A 20552-nucleotide genomic window follows, 5' to 3' on the forward strand; every position below is an offset into this window, starting at 1 on the left:
TAGTGACTATGAGTTTAGTGATCCTGTGCATTGCTTTAAAGTTAAGGTATTTTTGAGAGCTGTTGATATTCTTATTTCACAGTTAAACGAAAGGTTTAAATCTATGGTATGTATAACTGACACGTTCAGTTTTTTAAACCCAGATCATTTATTATATTTTTCTGACGAACAACTTGTAAAGTCAGCCTCTGAGTTTTGTAAAAAATATGAATCTGATGTGACTCATGCTTTGACCAAGGAAGTAATTTGCTTTAGAAATGTAGTCAAAGACGATATCAAAAGTAATAAAATAAGTAAAATCAGCCACTTGGCTGATTATCTATTGATTAGGAATAATTTATTGATTAGGAAATTTATTGCATCAAGTGTCCCAAACGTAAGTACAGTATTAATAATGTTTCTTACATTACCCGTAACTGTGGCAAGTAGTGAAAGATCTTTTTCTAAACTAAAAATAATAAAGAACTACTTAAGGAACTCTATGTCCAATACTAGACTGTGTGATCTTAGTGTAATTAGTAATTAGTATTGAACATGAAAGAGCTCGGTCTTTAGATGTAGAAAAGTTAGCAAGACTGTTCCTAGAAACAAAGAGCCGCAGAAGCTTTGTCAGGGAATAGGAATTAACGTAGTGTTGTTCCTATGAGCTGTAGGTAGGTTTGACTGTAAGAATGCACCATCTAGTAAAATTAATCAAAGTTTGAGAAACGGAACATAAACATTATATTGTTGCTTGCGATATCATGTATACTATATTGTATAGGGCACTAAATAAATAAAAAATGTTAAGTAAAGTAAGTAGTGTATATTTTATCGTCCTAAAAAGTACATTAATTAATTGTAAGTATATAATGTGATCCTTACTTCAGTTATATTATTGGTATTTGGAAATGTTCAGTAACTTAAAGGGCTATCCTAGTGTAAAAGTACGAAATTCATATAAGTAGTTTTTTTGGAAATTTCTAATATAAAAAGTACTGTGCCAGTTGTTTTGAAAATTGGCATAAGTATGTATTATAAAAAGAAGTAAAACAATTTTCATTAAAAATATTAAAAATTAAACGATTTATGCGCCAGATACTGGCACCGTGAAAATAAAAAACATAACTTATTTCCTATCTATACCATCAACTATGATTTTTGAAAAATATTAAAATTTGGGAAAATGACGAAGTGTTGAATTTTTTTTTAAATTATCTAAAACAGTTGCAGTTTCAGAAACCGCCAAATTGACATTTTTTATCCGATCAAATACCCCTAGTTGATGGTATAGAAAATAACGTATATTTCAATATACGTTATATATATATATTTCAATAATAACTTTGGAATGTCATGTTTCAGGGTCTCTATTAGTCCCAATCACTGCAGCAGTGAAGCTGTTTTTATTTTCACGGTGCAATGCTCATGCAAATTTTCAAAACAATTGGTACAGTTCTTTTTATTTTAGAAATTAAAAAAAAGTATGTGAATTTCGTACTTTTGCACTAGGATAGCCCCTTAAATTTACTTTCAATTAATTTTTTGAATAATAACTTTTTAATAATTAACTTTTTAATAATTAACTTTTTAATAATTAACTTTTTACCGTTATATTTCTTTTTATAATCTTTCTCTGGAGAAATGTCGTTGTTAGTTTCGTCGGGGGGGGGGGGGGGGGTGGAGGAGAATAAGTCTGGGAATAGGGGCGCACGAGGAATACTTGCATTGGGGCGCAGGTCAGACTAGTTACGCCACTGGTACGAATCCTTGAGCCACGAGTGCTGAAGAAGCAGCCCGTGTATTTGTTACAATAACATAGTTTGATTGTTAAAAATAACATAATAAAAGATCAGAATAAACTTGGTGTTCGTCGAGGTAAGATGTTTCATTCTCCTTTAACTACTTTGACATTGAAAAGAACCTGAAGTACTACCACCCTTAGCTCCCAGGGTGACGCATATATCAAGTTATATTAGACAGGTTTCACCCCGTATGAAAATCTGACGCGCTCGAGTAACTGCAAAAATCCCCGCTTGGACTCCCCTACCATAATCACGCCTATTCTGTAACTCATTTCGATGATAGAAGTCAGTAAAATCGAATAGAAGTGGCCAAGTCGAATAGAAATAGTCCAAATCCGTATTCCATAACTACTTCGGAATCTCTACAATCGTAATAGTGAATAGAAATCACTTCGACAGCATTTACCCTGTCGAGATGAGATTTCGATTATCGGAATTGTGGTTGACGCAAGCGCATTTTGTTTTGTTTTGACGTTTATATTTTATATATAAAAATAATTGATTACTACTTATTTTATAATTATTTATAGTGTTTGTACCTTTTTTAGCTGCGTAATTTTTAGTCTGTGGTGTTATTTGTAATTATATATTTAATTTAGACATTTTGTACGAGTATGAATTGGACCTTGGACCTAACCTTATTTATTTGCTTTGCTATTTGGCTTGGCACATGAATGAACGTTTGCCCCTCGCAGTGTTGCCATAATTTTGTTAGTTATTTCTTGTACAATTTCAATCAACGGTATAATGTACAAGAATAGCATACGATAGACTTCTGATGCGTTGATGGATAAATATATTATACCAGTATCATTGTATAACTAGACTCCTTTCTTAAACAATGCCAGTATACTTGTATATTTATCAGTCAACGCTCATAGTCTGAACAAATTATAGAAAAGATGCCATTTTTGGGAAAAGTTGTTTAGCAGTTATTTCAGCTCTAATCGAATCTTAAAGATTGCATATTATTAGTAATATCGATTTTAAATTATAGATTAATAATAATGCATTAATAACATCAATTTAAATATCTTTGATTTAAAACCATTTATACTTCTTATCTTCACTTATCTTTTTTATTTATCAGTTTATCTTTTTTTATATCAATTTTAAGTAACTTTAATTTAAAACCATTTATCCTCTTTTGAGCTTTTTGCATCCAGTATTTACACTAATACTTTATTTACTTTTCAAAACTTGAGGATAGTATGAAGAAAGTATGAAAACATTGAGGATATGGCAACGGTGTCAAATTTTAAATTTAGATCCAGTCACAGAACAATAATTTCTCTGGTTAATGCGGGATTGCCACCACCTCAGAACCGCGTGAAATAGAAGTCAGAGGTTTCGATTACGATATGAGTTACAGAATACCAATCCAAACACAAAAATGACGCGATAGATATCAAACATTCCGATTTTGGGTAATTACGATTCGACTTGGTCATTTCTATTCGATTTGTTAAAAGTTACAGAATAGGGCTGAATATCTGATGATCTGACGACAAAGTAAATACGCCATAATATCGGCCGCATCACAAGACCCTTACAGACCATAATCTTTAAAAATCGTACAAGCTGTTTCCGAGGGGGAAAATAAGCATAGAGAGACGTAGAATATCGTGGCTGGTCAAGAAAATGGTACGGATGTACATTAAATGAACTTTTCAGAGCAGCCGTCTCTAAAGTCCGAATAGCTATGATGACTGTCGACCGCCGTCGCGGATATGGCACCTGAAGAAGAAGAAGAAGAAGTTTTCGAGTTAATTAAGGCGTTCCGTACTAGGGATGGGAAAAACCTACCGGTTTAAACCTAAAACCGGTTTTTTTACTTCGCAATAACCGGTTTTACCGGTTGTCTTTTTGTCCCGGTTATAACCGGTTTTTCTTTTTAAGTAAAAACCGGTTATTAGGTTTTTACGGTGATTAGGATTAGGTTAGGTATTATTTTGGATCACAATCACAATTATTAATCTCAAGTAATTATTCCAAACAAAACCATAATTCAAATTTTATTTTATTTTATAAAATACAGAAGCAAACTGACAGTGCAATCTCACATCAGCCAGAAACAATTATTAAGTTTTATTATAATATTTCCTTGAAAACGTATTTGTAATCATAATATTTACATAAGCAATGATCTGGTTGAATTAGACGCAAACATCATCTATTTTTCACACTTAACTCTTGACATTGAAAGTGGGTGAATGACTTTTTCTGATTACCAAAAATAATGATCTGACTATGAATATCGAATGACGGATTACGAATACGAAACTCCAAGAATTTCGCTACGTTTTCAAAACGATACACTCATACAGGAAGTATTAAATGAGTTAAAATGTACCTATTCTACAAATATACAAACGTGTTAATAGTAAATAATACATATTCTTTCGATAGTACTAATTTTGATCATATTGATATCAAGTCGAATGGAGTATTGCAAACTAAAGTGTATTGTAAATGTAACTTTGTAACCTATTGGATTAAAAAAACCGAAAACCGGTTTTTCGAAAAACCGGTTTTTTTTGGCGGGTTATAACCGCCAGGTTAAACCGTAAGTAAAAAAACCGGTATAACCGAAAACCGGTGTTTTGTCAAAAACCGCCATCCCTATTCCGTACATAAAACTCACCCTGTAACTATTCTAATCTTGCCTATCAAATCTTCAGTATTTGCGGGACCAACCATTTATTAGAAACAGCGAGGAACCAAGGGCGCGTTAATAAATGTCCACACATAAATTAATTAAAAAATTTGCTTCTTTATTTAAACTGACTTTAAAATAACACTTTTACAAATAAAAAAATTATTCCTCAACGTTAATCGAACAGTTACAAGATAAGAATTTATAATTTACCCGGAGTCTTCGGCTTCAGTGGAATTGGCATCATCGTAGGATACAGAAACATTTCATTTATTGCTGTACTTATACTGAATAAATACTTCTTACATTTTGAACAAACTGTGGTTCTTTTTGTTCACTTATTGGTCTTCTCTCTTTTAGATTTTGCTAATTTACAACATGAATGGTATCGTTCCTTTCCATTTTGGTTTGGTGTTTAAGGTATTCAAGGGATATTAGGTACTTATTATAGTCCACTGTCAAGTTTTTATAAAAGTATGAGGAAATCAATTAAATTATAGAAATAGCATTTAATGCTAAATATGGCTGGCATCTAATAGGGCAGTAGTACGCCGACAATTACTAATTATTTAGGAGCAAAGGTATTTAGAAAATCGGATGTAATGCAATATTGTGGATACTTTTTAAGCCCCCTTGGTTCTTTTAGGGTTAATGATAACAGTCTCATTTTTAAACATATATCCAACAATTAAACTGAGGGAGGTTTAAATTTTGACTAGAGTAATATTTTCTTATTAATATAACTAACCAACCTTACTGTTTTGTAGATATGCCTTATTCTGGTGTGGACTCTATACAACAGAAAACTACCCATTGATATCAGATCGAACGCCGATACGATAATCTGGTCAGTGTGTTGTATGTCTATTAACATAGCTGTATGTGTCTTGGGCTGGTGGCGGTGTTTTGCTAACAATTACCTACATTGGGCGGCTGTGTGTACTTGGCTTCTTCTAACTTTACAAAGTAAGCTTTTCGATTTTTATTTAATGCACATTAAGAGTAAACAGTAGCGCGTCATCATTATTTTTGTTTTTCGAAAGTTCTGCGAACTTTCAACAGTGAGGCAACAGTGCGTCGGTAACTCGACACTGACAGTGACATTATACTATAAAAATAATAATTGTTATACTCATAGGCGCGCTAAATGTTGCCGAGTTTATCACGTTCGATTTTTTGTTATAGAAAATCGAATTTTAGTAGATCCAATGTGACGCAGAATCTAGGCATGGAATAAAAAAAGTTTATTTAAAGAAAGTGTATTTTTTTGTTCTTTTTAATGGAGGTGCAGGCTCCTTTTTGTAATATTTTATTTTGTTATAGAGTAATTTCCACATACTAACATATTTCTCAAATTGGGCTCTGTACCGCCATTCTTTATTATATTACGAATGTGTAAGCGTAAATCTCGACAAAATATTCAAAATTACAGCCGCAATCTTGGACCGTCTTTGTTGCTACCTGTTGATCGCTACTGTATGCTCCTAAACCGTACTCACCAAAATAGAGGTTTACTTTTGTGTACATATGCGGGGTTGGCAAGTATGGAACGAATTCATTCATTCATACAACAATGTATGTACGCAGAATGACACATATTATACCATCTGACGTCATATTTTTTGTTACTACTTTACTTCCGGTTTCACCGGAATTTATCTAATTTAAAGGGGATACCCTGTATATTTTGAGAGCTTTTAAAATAACTTGCTATTAAACTTGTCAAGTTTGGTAGTAAAAATTTTTTAAAAGCGAGAAATAAATCACTTCACAAGTACAGAATAGGTAACATTTACTAAAATCAATGAAAATAATAATAATTAAAAACACACTTCAAACGTAAATGATTGCAAAAGTTACATTCTCACAATGTTACATTTTCTCCAGCTTTCTTCCAACTCGCAGAGAGCAAAATGCTCCATCAATTAGTCTTTTATTTTAGACGGTTATCTTTCAGTAAAAATTCCAACAGGCGAATTGTTCGCCTCAAACTCCAAACATATACCTGAAAAACCCAAGAAAATCCAAAGATGTGGGCAGTGCAAAGACGAACTTAGAGGTATTCGCCCTGTCAGATCTCAAGAAAGTTTAAGATTCTGCAGAAGGAAGACTACAATTAAGAGGGCATCTGGTGGCATCCTATGCCATAAGTGTGTTTAAGAAAAGATTGTTCGAGCTTTGTCGATTGAAGAAAAAAATATCGGACTTAAAGTTCTTAAAACTTTAGTTAAAATATCTAAGAAATAGAGTTTAATAAAAAATTAGTTTATTTACTAGACGCTTTACATTAAAAATGGTTCCTTTAAGTGAAAAAGATCGTATTGAACCTAGGCCGAAAGGTATTAGCTAGGACCGATTATGGTTCTCGTGTTAGAACAACATCCAAAAAAGTTTAATATTTGGATGAAAATGATCCAAAATAGGCTTATAGATCTACATAATATTTTCCATAAACGAGAACTTGATAGGTAACAACTATTTACATTAAATAAATAACCAAATTATAGTCCAATTTAAGTCCTGGACTTCAACAGAGCCACTTGTTCCCAAAAATTTTTTTTGCTATTAACAAGACTATTACCGACAGTAATAGTCACTATAAAAATAGACGGACAATAATAAAATAATGACAAAAATCTCTTCAGGACCTTGAAGAACGGGTTTAAAACTTGGTTTGATCACTTTTTGAATTTCATAATAATAATTTTTAACCGAGTTATTAAGCCTTGAAAATGGACATTTTCGCATTTTTCAAATTTTTAATCGCATATAACTCGACAACAATCAATTTTAGAGAAAAATCACAAGAGACCTTTTTTGCTCAGAATAACCCAACTTATCTAAAAAAAAATCGTTCGCAATGAAAAATGATTTTTTTTAATTTGTTTAAAAAATTGTTTAAACAATTTTTCGACCACGGCACCCTGTGGATTTGTTATAAGGATCTCTTTTTGAGTAAGTTTGTGCAAAAAAATCGAATCAGAATAATTTCGCTAGCGGGGGCCACGATACTGCCCGGTTGAATGTGAATTAATACGTAGCTATGTGGAGAAGTCGTGGAAAGAGTGACTCACGAATTTATTGGTAAGCTGTCAAATCTTTTAAATTCTTTTAAATTATTATTGTCATTGCTCTTAGTAAATAAATTTACCTATTATTTTATTATAAAGTGATTTATTTCCCGTTTAAAATTTTTTTCTGTCAAACTTGGAATCTATAAATTAAGAATAACGAGTTTTTCTTAAATCTGAAGGGATATACACACAACCAAACTTATATCAAATCATCTGATTTTTTTTATTATTTTAAGCGAATTAAAGCTAAATTTACTTTTCTTCCATTGCACCTCTCCAGAGCCTAACTATAGGCTATAAAACCAAACCAACATACCTGAGAGCTATTAAAGTTGGTTGAATGAAAATTAAAGGATTTATTTACCGATCATAATGCCTCTCCAGAACATGACGATTTTTGTTTTATATTTGTGAACAGATCTGGCAGTTTTCGTTCTTGCTTGTCTTCCTCGACCTCTAATTACATGAATTCGTTGATCATTTGATTTTACATAAATGCTGCGTTTGTTTAAAAAGCACAATTTTCCAATTTGCAATGTTACAGAGTTGGTGTTGAAGACACCAATTTACGTGATCAATCTTTTGCTGCCTAGATAACTCGGGATTCTCTAACTGTGTCCTGCTTTATAGTCGTTATAACCTCCAAAAGCTACAGCTTTCAAATGCATGGTGATTCCATATAGAATAAGTTCGGTTGTGAATATGTTACCGGCGAAATCCGATTTCAGGACAAACTAGTTTGGCCTAGCCAAAACTAAATTGTCCTGAATGCGTTGAGATAAGCTAGTTTGAACTAGGCCAAATTGTTTTTTACATGAATCTGATTTTACATAAATGCTGCGTTTGTTTAAAAAGCACAATTTGCCAATTTCCAATGTTGCAGATTTGGTGTTGAACACACCAATTTACTTGATTAATCTTTTGCTGCCTGGATAACTCGGGATTCTGTAACTGTCTCCTGCTTTAAATTCGCTTGTGTATATGTTACCGGCGAAACCCGATTTCAGGACAAACTAGTTTGGCCTAGGCCAAACTAGTTTGTCCTGAACGCGTTAGAATAAACTAGTTCGGCCTAGGCGAAACTAGTTTGTCCTAAACGCGATAGGATAAACTAGTTTGGCCTAGGCCAAACTATTTTATCCTGATATTAATACGGACACTAGGCCAAACTAGGTCCTGAAATCAGGTTTAGCCGGTAACATGTACATAGTGTCCTATTTAAATTAAATAAGTTGAAAGTATTTCCTGTGAAACCGGAAGTAGACTAGTAACAAAAAATATGTTGTCAGATGTATATGTCGTTGTACCTGCATGCAGAGTTTTATGAATGACGTCTTTTTTGGCTCAAAGCTATTTAGCTGGCTTCATACTTATCCCAACCCTAGAATGTGTATGTATAATCCTGTCGCCAGTGGGAGTACAACGGCCTCCTTAATTCAGATGGACTTACCCAAGTTTTTTTTATGTATTTTGACCAGTAGAACACGAATTTTTTGGGTAACAGTCGATCCGGATGTCGATAAGGTTGTTATAAACAAAGAACTTGAGGAATTACATAACAGCGATTTTTCGCAAAACAAAACTTTTTTGTATTTTTTGGGTCATTCTAAGCAAAAAATGACTTTACAAGTTTTTTCGTAGGATGCATAATTTTCGACATAAACGCGGTTGAACTTTCAAAAAATCGAAAAATTGCAATTTTTGAACCAGAATAACTTTTGATTGAAAAATAAAATAGCAATTCTGCTTACCGCATTTGAAAGTTCAAGTTTTTGTTAAACAAAGCTATAAACACATAGTGATTGAATGATGTTTTCAATACATTTCTAATTTGAAATCAAATAAAACGAGTAGGCGCGCATACATACATGTAAATACAATTTCTACGTATATTACGTATTATTAAAACGCATGCATTGGGCACGGGAAACACTATTTGTTTATAGCTTTGTTTAACAACTAAAAACTTAATTTTTAGCAATGCAAATAAACAAAACCGATAGAATTTGACTTGATCTTTCAAACGCAGTAAGCAGAATTGCTGTTTTATTTTTTCATCAAAAGTTATTCGGGTTCAAAAATTGCACTTTTTCGATTTTTTGAAAGTTGAACCACGTTTATCTCGAAAACTGTGCATCCTACGAAGAAACCATTTTTGAAGATATTCTTCTTTAGCGGCGAACCGATTGAGGGTAAAATTTGATTGATCCCCGCGCATGCGCACACCGACAGTATGGTATTAGTGGTTATACGGGCTCTGATTGGGTGTTGAAATTTTGAAATGATCTGTCAATAATTGTTCAATATGGAGGTTATCGGTAAACAAAAATATTGTATAATATTAGTTTTTATTGATGTGTGGACAGAAATAAAATCAAATTTATAATTATAGTGACTTTTTAAATAGTTTTGAAAAGCCGTAGTACGTAAGTCTAAATGTTTCAGTTGGAAATACCTAATAGTTTCAATACCTATCTATATGGAAAATGTAAACAAAATAATGTAGTTACCTATTATTAGTAGGCAATGCTTTAATTTACATAATCTGATTACGAACAAACTTTCTACAAATCTTCATCTCATATATTGTTTTCTTACTCTATATTTTGTTGTATTTTATTTCGACAAAAATCAAACTAATAATTTTATTAAATTCATATAAATTTATGGTGTAAACGTTTAGTTTGTGTATATTCCCACATGACGTATACGAGAGTTTGGTGCAGTTTGAAATGCCGTCAACTTTCGTACGGCGCGGTAGGCGTGAAGTGGGTTCGAGCCCCAAGCAAGTTATTATTTTTTTATAGATTTTATGATTGTAAGTATATTATTATATAATTTTTGAAGATATTCTTCTTTTTTGAAAGTGGTAGATAAGAAAGTTAGTTTGATTTTTAAATAAAATAAGTACAAATAACCTTTTAAGTATATTTACTTCGTTTAAATTACCTATTATATAATAGAAGAATATCTTCTTACGTGCGTACAAAGTACACACACATTCTTTTTTTTTCTGAAAATCACCCAAAAAATACAAAAAAAATGTTTCGTTTTGCGAAGAATCGCTGTTATTTAATTCCTCAAGTTCTTTGTTTATAACAATCTTATCGACATCCGGATCAACTGTTACCCAACAAATTCGTGTTGTACGAGTCAAAATACATAAAAAAACTTGGGTAAGTCCATCTGAATTAAGGAGGCCGTTGTACCCTCCCTGGCGACAGGACTGTGTAATACACATTACCAGTTTTAGTTAGTTATTTGGAATTACTTGTAGACTTTCCTGTCATACTTCAAGCTTTAAATACTTTTCGTAAACTATTTCCAACCTGAAAACAGAAACTAATTAACTTATTAAACGTTTATAATTAAATTTTTAATATATTCAAGGCACCTATCCACATTAGTTAGATTAATACCAGCAACCATTTGATCACTTAAAATGTTTTAGGTTTTATAGCTCGAGGAGTTGGTTTTGGAATTAAAGAAGACTTGGTATGGTACGTTTTGTTCAGTATATTTGTGCCATATGCGATGTTACCACTACCTCTAAGATGGTGTATGATAGCTGGAGCTTTGGCTTCCGTAGGCCATATTATTGTGATTTCGGTTGCATTTTTTGGTAATGCAGATAAGGTAAGGAAATAAAGTTTCCTCCTAGGTATTTTTTTAACAATATAATATACATATAATATGTACATATCTATTTTTTTTATTTAAATAAAGCCGCATCCTCCCGAAGGATATTAGCGATATAACGGTTATAATATATACAAATAACAGTAATATCTGGTACTTACATGATTAAATTTTCTACAACGTATTGATACAAGGTAAATACCCTCTTAGTTTTCTGTAATCAAAGTTCTTTCCCAGTAACAATTGCAAGGTGTTCGCGATGCCACATATACGGCTTTCAATGCTATATTTAGGACAACCAATTAAGAAATTAACTATACTGTCTGCTACATTACAAATGGAACAATTTGGAGCTTCGCTGTTTGTGAATAGGTGTGCGTGTGTATACCTACTATGGTCCAGTCTCAAACGTGTTAGGATTATTTGGGATCTTCTGCTTGCTGCTGTTGGTTGCCACGGAGAGATGTCACTTTTAATCAGTTTTAGTTTCGAAACCAAATTTTGCCACTCCCGGTTCCACGCACTTAACACTTTATTTTTAAAAAATGCTTTTAAATCACTTGCTACACTCCGATGTTCGACCTCCGATTCGTCACTACCAATAGCATCGCGAGCACTTATATCTGCCAATTCGTTGGCATCGATACCAATGTGCGAAGGTGTCCACAAGAAGTTTATTGTTCTGGAATTTTCTTGAGCTATTTGAAGTTCCAATTTTATCATTTTTTCTATGGGATGTTTCGGATATAGATTTTGCATAGCTTTAATAGCGAAGAGGCAATCGGAAAGAATGACAGTGTAGGAGATATTTTTGCTGTTAATATATGGTAGGGCTTTGAACAAAGGAAAAAGTACTGATGAGTATATGGTGGAATAAGTGAAGATGTCAAATTTTAAGGGACCGTCTGATGTGATAACAGCTGCACCAACACCCTGTTCGGTTTTTGACGCATCGGTAAATATTTTAAGCCAGTCTTTGTACTGCCGCCAGAAGAAAAATTGTTTCGTATTATTATATCTCTTCTAAAACATTTGAAATTATTGGAATTGTACAGGAATTATTGGAAATAATAATTGTCCATATAGTAACTGGAGAAACCTTAGCACAAAATACGAAGATTTAACCTAAAACACTTAAATAAAATGTGGTTCCTTACTAAGTTACAGGGTGTTTTATCTAAAAATTTAAAAACTATTTCTGCTCAGCATTTTCAAACTATTCGACGTATCCTTTTCATACTTGGCAGGTAGTATAGGTACTGTTCAAACTACTAAATTATGTTAAACAAACGTTTCTGGCTATTACCAGAGGCGTACGACGGGGGAAAGTGAATGTTTGACCCTTTCCAAATTCTACGCCACTGGCGAAATTGCTATTTTAGTTTAATTTTTGAATTCTCCAATACTTTCCATGAAAATAATATACTCTTCATTCGTAACGATAAAGGCATTAGTTTTCGAGATCTTTGAAGTTAAAAATGAAACGACACAGTTATTTTGATTAATGTATTGTGTCGCTTCATTTTTAATTTCAAATATCTCGAAAACTAATCATTTTATCGTTACAAATCAAGAGTATATTATTTACATAAAAAGTATTGCAAAATTAAAAAATTACACTAAAATGTCAATTTCGTCAGTGGCGTAGAATTTGGGAAGGGTCAACCAGCCACTATCCCCTGTCGTACGCCTCTGGTAGTAGCTAGAAACGTTTATTTATCTTAATTTAGTAGGGTGCACAGTACCTACACTTTCTGCCAAGTATGATAAGGATACGCCAAATAGTTTTAAAGTACTGGGTACAACTAATTTTTAAATTTTAATCATATGAGTCATATCATAAATTAATCAAAATAACTGTGCCGTTTCATATTTAACTTCAAATATCTCGAAAACTAATGACTTTTTTGTTACCAATGAAGAGTATATTATTTACGTAAAAAGTATTGGAGAATCTAAAAATAGCACTAAAATAGTAATTCCTTCAGTGGCGTAGAATTTGAGAAGGGTCAACCATTCACCATCCCCTGTCGTACGCCTCTGGTAGTGGCTGGAAACATTTGTTTATCATAACTTAGTAGGGTGTCTAGTAGTCGCACTTTCTGCCAAGTATGAAAAGGATATGTCGAATAGTTTTAAAATGCTGAGCAAAAATACTTTTTAAATTTTTAGATAAAACACCCTGTAACTCAGTAAGGAACCACATTTTATTTAAGTGTTCTAGGTTAAATCTTCATATTTTGTGCTAAGGTTTCTCCAGTTACTATATGGACAATTATTAATGAAACACCCTGTATACTTTATGTGGGTTTAAATTAGTTTCCTGTAAGCATATTATATCAGGTAATTGCTCGGTAATAAGTAGTTGGAGAAAAGCGAGGTGATCCTTTCAATAATATCTTTTTCTCCTGCTGTTCCGCTTATGGTGTCATTAGGTTTGTATCAGCATACCTTAAATAGAGAAAATATCAAAGGAAGAAGTGGAGTGAGCAGGAAGAAAATGCCATGACTCCGTAATGTCAAACAATGAACAGGGCTAAGAAACATACGAGACCTAATACACTGCAAGGGATAGAGAAAAATCGTCAAACGTAATCGCGAATATCCATTAGTGGATTGTATAAGAAGAATACAAGAAGCATTAGATACCATACCACGTAAAATAACTCCTATTATTGTTCTCTCCGTTGCTCTTTCTGGAACATTATTGACTCACTATTGCCCTTGTAACCCAGCTGTGGGTGATAAAATGTGCATTAATTAATGAATTTTTGAAATAAACTAAGTTTCCAGTCTAATAGCACATAAAATAATATTAAAAATATTACTCTACATTGTAACGTTTCAATCAGCCGATTGAATGCTACACCAAGCTCCGCTTGGTATTTGTCCCTCGGACTATATATTTCTATAAGCGACCCTACTATCATCAAATCAATTAGTACATCTCTTCGAAGGTATTTAATCCGATACAAATTTGTACTTGCTTTTTTTGCCATTGCCACGTAAATCAGGCACAATATTGGCATACATTATCGTGTTTGTGTGTAGGCCGTTAAAAAATGGCCCCTACCTCGGGAAGAAGACTTTAATCAAGTACTACCTGGAAAAGAAAACACACTACCTTGGAGAGCGGAACTGGTTTACAACCGTGTCCTGATGCATCAGTAGAATTAATTAGACAAGACAGCCCTACAGAGACAAGACAGCCCAACAAGGTAGCCCTAGACTTCCCCTAACTGCCGGCGACGACAAATTCTGCAGGGATTGGGGACCTCCTTTAGGAACTGTGACGGAAAGACTTAAAGCTGAGTAAATTTTTATCTTTATAACTTTTGTACCGATTACCAGCAGGGTCTCGGTCACGGGCTCAGAAAATTAACTTGGTATCTAAATAAATAGTATATTTAAAATGATTAGGTAGACTTTTTATTTCCTGTACCTTTCTGGAATGGGTGTGAAGGAAGAATGAACAGGGAACGAACCCAGGGCTGAGCAGTCGAGCAGAGCACCATTCTGATGGATGGAACGGTGGACGTTTTTCTTTTGAATATCCTAAGGGATGTTCGAGGAATTCCTCCCCTCGTTTCTCCCAGCAGTGTGGTGTTGCTTAATGCCCTGGTCTTGTTATGATCAGGATGTTACAACATACCACCAGATTGAAAACAATGGAAACCTTCTCTGGTTACACCTCCGAGGCTTCCAAAATTTGCAAGCCATAACGGATGCTGAGACTAAAGAAGATGAGGGAATTTTACAAATTATAATTCACGTCCCATCTGCTCAGTGCGGTAAAGTTCCAACGACAATGTTTCCCTTCGTACTCCAATCAGAGTAAACATGTAAATAAAAAATGAATAACCATTTTCAGTTTCGTTGCAACACGAAACTACAGCCGCACTATACTCTAGTCCAATCAGAGAGAGCAGCAAGCACCTCTCATTTTTAATTTTTGAAATATCTACTGTTAATAAACATGCTCTTCTTCTCCTTTGTGTGCCGTGCTTGTTTTCAAGTATTGGCTATCGTCGTATTAACAAGCTGATGAAATGTTTCTAGGTCGGCAGCTATATGAAAGAATTCCTCGACTGTTCGACCTGTCCATTGTCTAATGTTACGCAGCCAGAACCATTGTTTTCTTCCAACCCAGCGTTTTCCCTTGATTTTGCCCTGAATGATCAATCGGAGTAAGCGATATTTAGGTCCTCTCATTATATGACCGAAGTATTGAACATTTTTCATTTGTATGACGTTGATCAATTCTCGCTCTTTGTACATGTTCCAGCACATGTTCGTTGGATATGTGTGCTGTCTATGGGATTCTGAGCATGGTCTATTACCAGTTAATTTATAATTAATAATTATAATTTATAATGTTTACGATGACTTCCTTCAACATCCTTGGTAAGATAAATAACTATAGTTCATAGGTGCAACTAATTATCCAAAAATAAGGCAAATTTAGATTATTTAGAAATGCTATCCCAATTCCGTCCCCCACCCATCCCCAGATAATATTTATGATTTTTTTTTGTAAAACATGATTTAAACAGAATTAATATTTATTTTATTAAATTTATTGAGATAAGAACATGTTAATATTATAAATTTTGTACATAAGTTACATCTATTTACACATCCAGACATAAATCATAAACAAAATTTTTGACTTTGGTTGAAGATAAACACATCACTCATGATACCATTAAAGCAGTCTGAACACCTTATCCATTTTTCTCTTCAATTGTCTTGTCAAAAACGTTTTCCACAAATGGCACATGGTGCATCGTGCATCTTCAACACTAGAACTATCCTCATCATAGGTGTTTACACTAGTAAGACGTCAAAGGGGACGGATTTAGGAATTTCGTTCATGGCTGTGGCTCGTGACGAAACGAGTAGAACTACACGGCTGTAACAATTTAAATATACTACTCAAAGGGCATTCTACTATTCTTACTAAACTTACCTTGAAGAGTCAATATAAGTCAGTGGCGACGCGTGGCTTTTCTAAAGTGTTACCAAAACCAGATGCAAAAAATCTTATTTAAAAAAATGAAGATATGGCTAAATGTATAAATTGCTTTAATAATATCATTTTGTATATCAGTTGAAACTCTCGAAAAAACAGTTTGTTTCTAAGTGTTGACTAAATTTTTGAACTTTTTTGGCAAAAAATGTTACCAATTCCCTTAATTGCCTCGATTGTCAAAGTTGTCGCCCTCAAAATGACCACGAAACGCTAATTCTTGTTTGGGCAAAAAACATACAGTATCTACTATAAGTGTGCTAAGGATATACCTATCTATTTTTTTAACACACTCATTATGTTTAGCAATATTTGCTTTGAAAGCATATTGGTTAAACTTTCGATTCTTGTTTTGCCAAACTGGATCAAATTTTACATGTAGGTAATGGAGAAATTTCATGTCTCTTACCCAAGCCGTCGCTTCTTCAAAATTTTCAGCCACTAGCCGGTCCCGATCGACAGCGAGGATTACCACATATTACAATCGCAACCGAAAGTGGTAACAACGTAGAATAAAGTGCAACTGAGTCACATGAACTCTTTAATATTTTCGTGTATCTACGAGTAGTTGGCTATTTACTGGATTAGGTGCTATTAACATTGAAAATAAAATGCAATTCCAGCGAAATTTCTAATTTATACAGACAAAGTAAATTAAACTTGCAAACTAATAAATCGAGAACAGTGGTGGTAGACTTTAGTTCTTATTTGAAGAAAAAGGAAATTCTAAGTGCTAGAAGACAATTAAGAGAAACAAAAATATTTGTGAATGAAGATCTAACGAAACATAGGTATTCATTATTGAAGAAGGCAAGGAGTAAGTTCGGGAAGACTGAGGCATGGAGTTACGATGGTAGAGTATTTATAAAGAAGAATGATGAAATTAAAGTGATTACTTGCGAATCGGATCTTGACAATTAACGTGTGTGGGCTACTTTATACTCAAAGTTTCTGTAATGTGTATATTAGTGACTGATAAGTTTTTGTTGATAGTAATTTAGATATATTAATTTGGAACTTAAATTCGTTGATTTTGGTTTGTAGTGTATAAGAGGATAAAAATATTGATGTTGTTAATGAGTTACTTATAGAAAAACTGGATGTTTTAAATTATTTCAATTATTGTTTTAAGTTATTTGGTTTGTCAAAAATTTATTAAAAGAATTTACTACGGTATAGTAGAAATAAAATAGGTGTAAAAAAATATATATTAAATAATAAATATAATATGATTAGGATTTGATATCAGGCGACAACTCAATTCATGACAGGGATTCACATAAACTTTCAGAATTGTAGGGGACTGAACACGAAAACTGCGGAATTCTATAAAAATTGCTTGGAAGGTAATTATGATGTAGTAGTAGCTGTAGAAACATGGCTTCGGGAGGATATGGTTGATGGAGAACTAATTGATATAAATGTATTTAACTTATTGAGATCTGACAGAAACCAGGAGATTTCTGGCAAAACTAAGGGAGGAGGAGTATTAATGGTAATAAAAAAGGAGCATAAGATTTTAAAAGTAACACAACATTGTTCATCTTTTGAAATTTTGGTTGCGGATTTAAAAATTAATAACAAATTAAGTATAAAATTAATTGGAGTGTATATTCCACCAGATTGTAAATTACATGACTATGCGAATTGCTTCGAATTGTTACAAACACATATTACTGATATTAATAACACGTTTATTTTTGGCGACTTCAATATTGCAGAAATTAAAGGAACCGAAAATCTAGATTTTACTAATGGAAGTGCTAAGTTTAAAAGTATGATTTAGTTTTTAAATTTTAATCCATTTTTGCTTTATTACCATGTAAAAAACTGGCAGGGCAAAACTTTAGATCAAGTAGTAGCATCTGCAGATAATATAAATAGTTGTAAGGTATGTCAAGAGCAGTTACCGTTAGTAAAGGAAGATAGATTACATCCATCTCTGGAAATTCAACTTTCATTTACAGTATCAAGTTTTAGACAAACAGATAAGTTAGTTGGTAATAGATTTAATTATAAAAACGCAAATTTTGATTTGATGTGTGATTTGATGAGAAATATGACGTGGGAAGCTGTAACAGAGGAAATAGAGGTAGATAAAGCTCTAGATATCTTTTACTCAAAAGTACTTAATATATTTGAAGGATCTGTACCACAATATAATATTTACAAGAATTATTCTAATTTTCCGAAATGGTTTACGCCTGATATCAAAAAGTTGCTCAAACAAAAAAATAATTTTAGAAAGTTAAGACATGTTTCAATTTATTTTAACAATCAATTTATAGAGACCAGAAAAAAACTGAAATCATTAATTAACATAGAGCACAGGAAATATATACGGCAAATTGAGGAAAATATAGAAAATGAGTTTAACAATTTCTGGAATTTCATTAATAATAAGAATTCTAAGTCTAATCAAACAGAAATATTTTATTTTGGGGGTAAAGAAATAAATCAGAGTGATACTGCTAATGAGTTTGCGAAATATTTTGAATCTGTTTATTCTACCGACATTTCTAGCTATAACACTAATTTTACAAATATTATTAGTAATAACAATGTTTTGAATTTACCATCAATAACAAGCGTAGATTATGATAATGCAGTCAAAAAGCTGAAACCAAAGAAAGCTGCCGGTATAGATGGCATCCCCCGTATATTTTAAAGGTATGCCAAGAGTGGTTAAAGTTACCATTATTACATATTTTTAATCTAATAATAACTTATTCAAAATTTCCAGAAAAATGGAAACTATCTTCAATTACTCAATATTTAAGGCGGGTAACAAAAGAGATATTGAAAATTATAGAGGAGTCGCTATTATGTGTGCTCCATCAAAAATTTTCGAACAAATATTGCATGCTCATGTATATAATCACGTCAAAAATAGTATTAATGATCATCAACATGGTTTTATGTCGGGTCGCTCGATAAACACAAGTTTTATTTCATTCACCGAGTCTGCAAACAATGCGTTAGAAAAACAATTGCAATTGGATGTAGTGTATACGGATTTCGAAAAAGCCTTTGATAAAGTAAAACACGATGTTCTTTTAAGAAAGTTATGTAATTTTGGCTTATCTGATAATTTAATAAAGTTATTTAAAAGTTATTTGCAGAATAGGAGTTTTGTTGTAAAACACAATGGAAATACTTCTGGTAAATTTAAGGCTAACTCGGGAGTACCACAAGGGTCTAATCTTGGACCACTTTTGCTCTTAATGTTTATAAATGATTTAGCAAACGTCATCCAGTATTCAGATTACTTATTATTTGCAGATGATTTTAAGTTATTCAAAATAATTCAAACTGTTAGGGATTGCGTAATGATTCAAAGGGATATTGAGAACATATTATTATGGGGTGACAATAATAAAATCAAATTCAATATAAATAAGTGCTACGTTATGTCTATTACCCGTAAAAGAGAACCAATAGTATTTGATTATTTAATAGGACTGAATGTTTAAAAAAGGACCAGTGAGGTCAAGGATTTGGGTTTGATTTATAATAATCAACTGTCATTTGCTACACATATTGGTAAAGCTGCAAAACGAGCGAACCGTATGCTGGGTTTTATATGTCGACAAACTTGCGATTTTACTAGTATTAAGGGAATAAAAATATTATATAATACTTTAGTTAGACCAATATTAGAATTTGGTTCTATTATTTGGGGACAACAACCTCAAGTACATTTAGAGGCACTAGAAAAAGTTCAGAATAAGTTTCTTCGTTATTTGTATTTCAAAAAACATCATCGATGGCCTGATTATGGAACCATAAGATCAACCATGCTAAGGGAAGAATTTGAAGTTTTGTCTTTGACTAGTAGGCGCAAATTTGTAATGGCAATGATTTTATATAAAATAATTAATAATATTTCAGGTACAATTGATTTACGAATGCGGATACCATTTAATGTTCCTCGAAAAGCAACGAGATATCAGTTGTTGTTTGGAAAAATAAGAACATCTGTTTGCTCTCCTCTAGAGGCCATGTTGAAACTAGCGAACAATATAAATTTAGTAAAAAACATTGATTTTACAATGTCAGTTGGTTGCTATAGACATATAGTGCAAGAGCACTTTAAACTAGTAGATGGATAATAGATATCATTAGTCTAGCTGTTTTTGTGTTAAAGTCTTCTATATCTGCCTATCAATAGTTGTGCTAATGACTGTATATATTAGTTATATTTGTTATATAAAGTTTATGATTATAACTGTCCATGTAAAAAGGTTTTAGGACCTGTTTGGATTTTTATAAATAAATAAATAAATAAATTAAAACATACCTAACATATTTTTATTGGTAAAAACATAAATAGAATATTTTCACACAATTGTTTAAAATAGGTCTTCCAT

General features: G+C 32.6%; 1 protein-coding gene across 2 annotated transcripts in view; it reads left to right on the forward strand.

Annotated features, from left to right (window-relative positions):
- Positions 1-20552, forward strand: part of LOC126881536 (adenylate cyclase type 8) — a 1218021-nt gene that overhangs the window by 784733 nt on the left and 412736 nt on the right. For both annotated transcript variants that reach the window (XM_050645865.1, XM_050645866.1), the window contains exons 6-7: positions 5208-5406; positions 10966-11150. In XM_050645865.1, coding sequence (XP_050501822.1) covers positions 5208-5406; positions 10966-11150 — 384 coding nt within the window. The remainder of the gene's footprint in view (positions 1-5207; positions 5407-10965; positions 11151-20552) is intronic.

Source organism: Diabrotica virgifera, chromosome 3 (genome assembly GCF_917563875.1).
Source record: "Diabrotica virgifera virgifera chromosome 3, PGI_DIABVI_V3a".
Taxonomy (NCBI): domain Eukaryota; kingdom Metazoa; phylum Arthropoda; class Insecta; order Coleoptera; family Chrysomelidae; genus Diabrotica; species Diabrotica virgifera.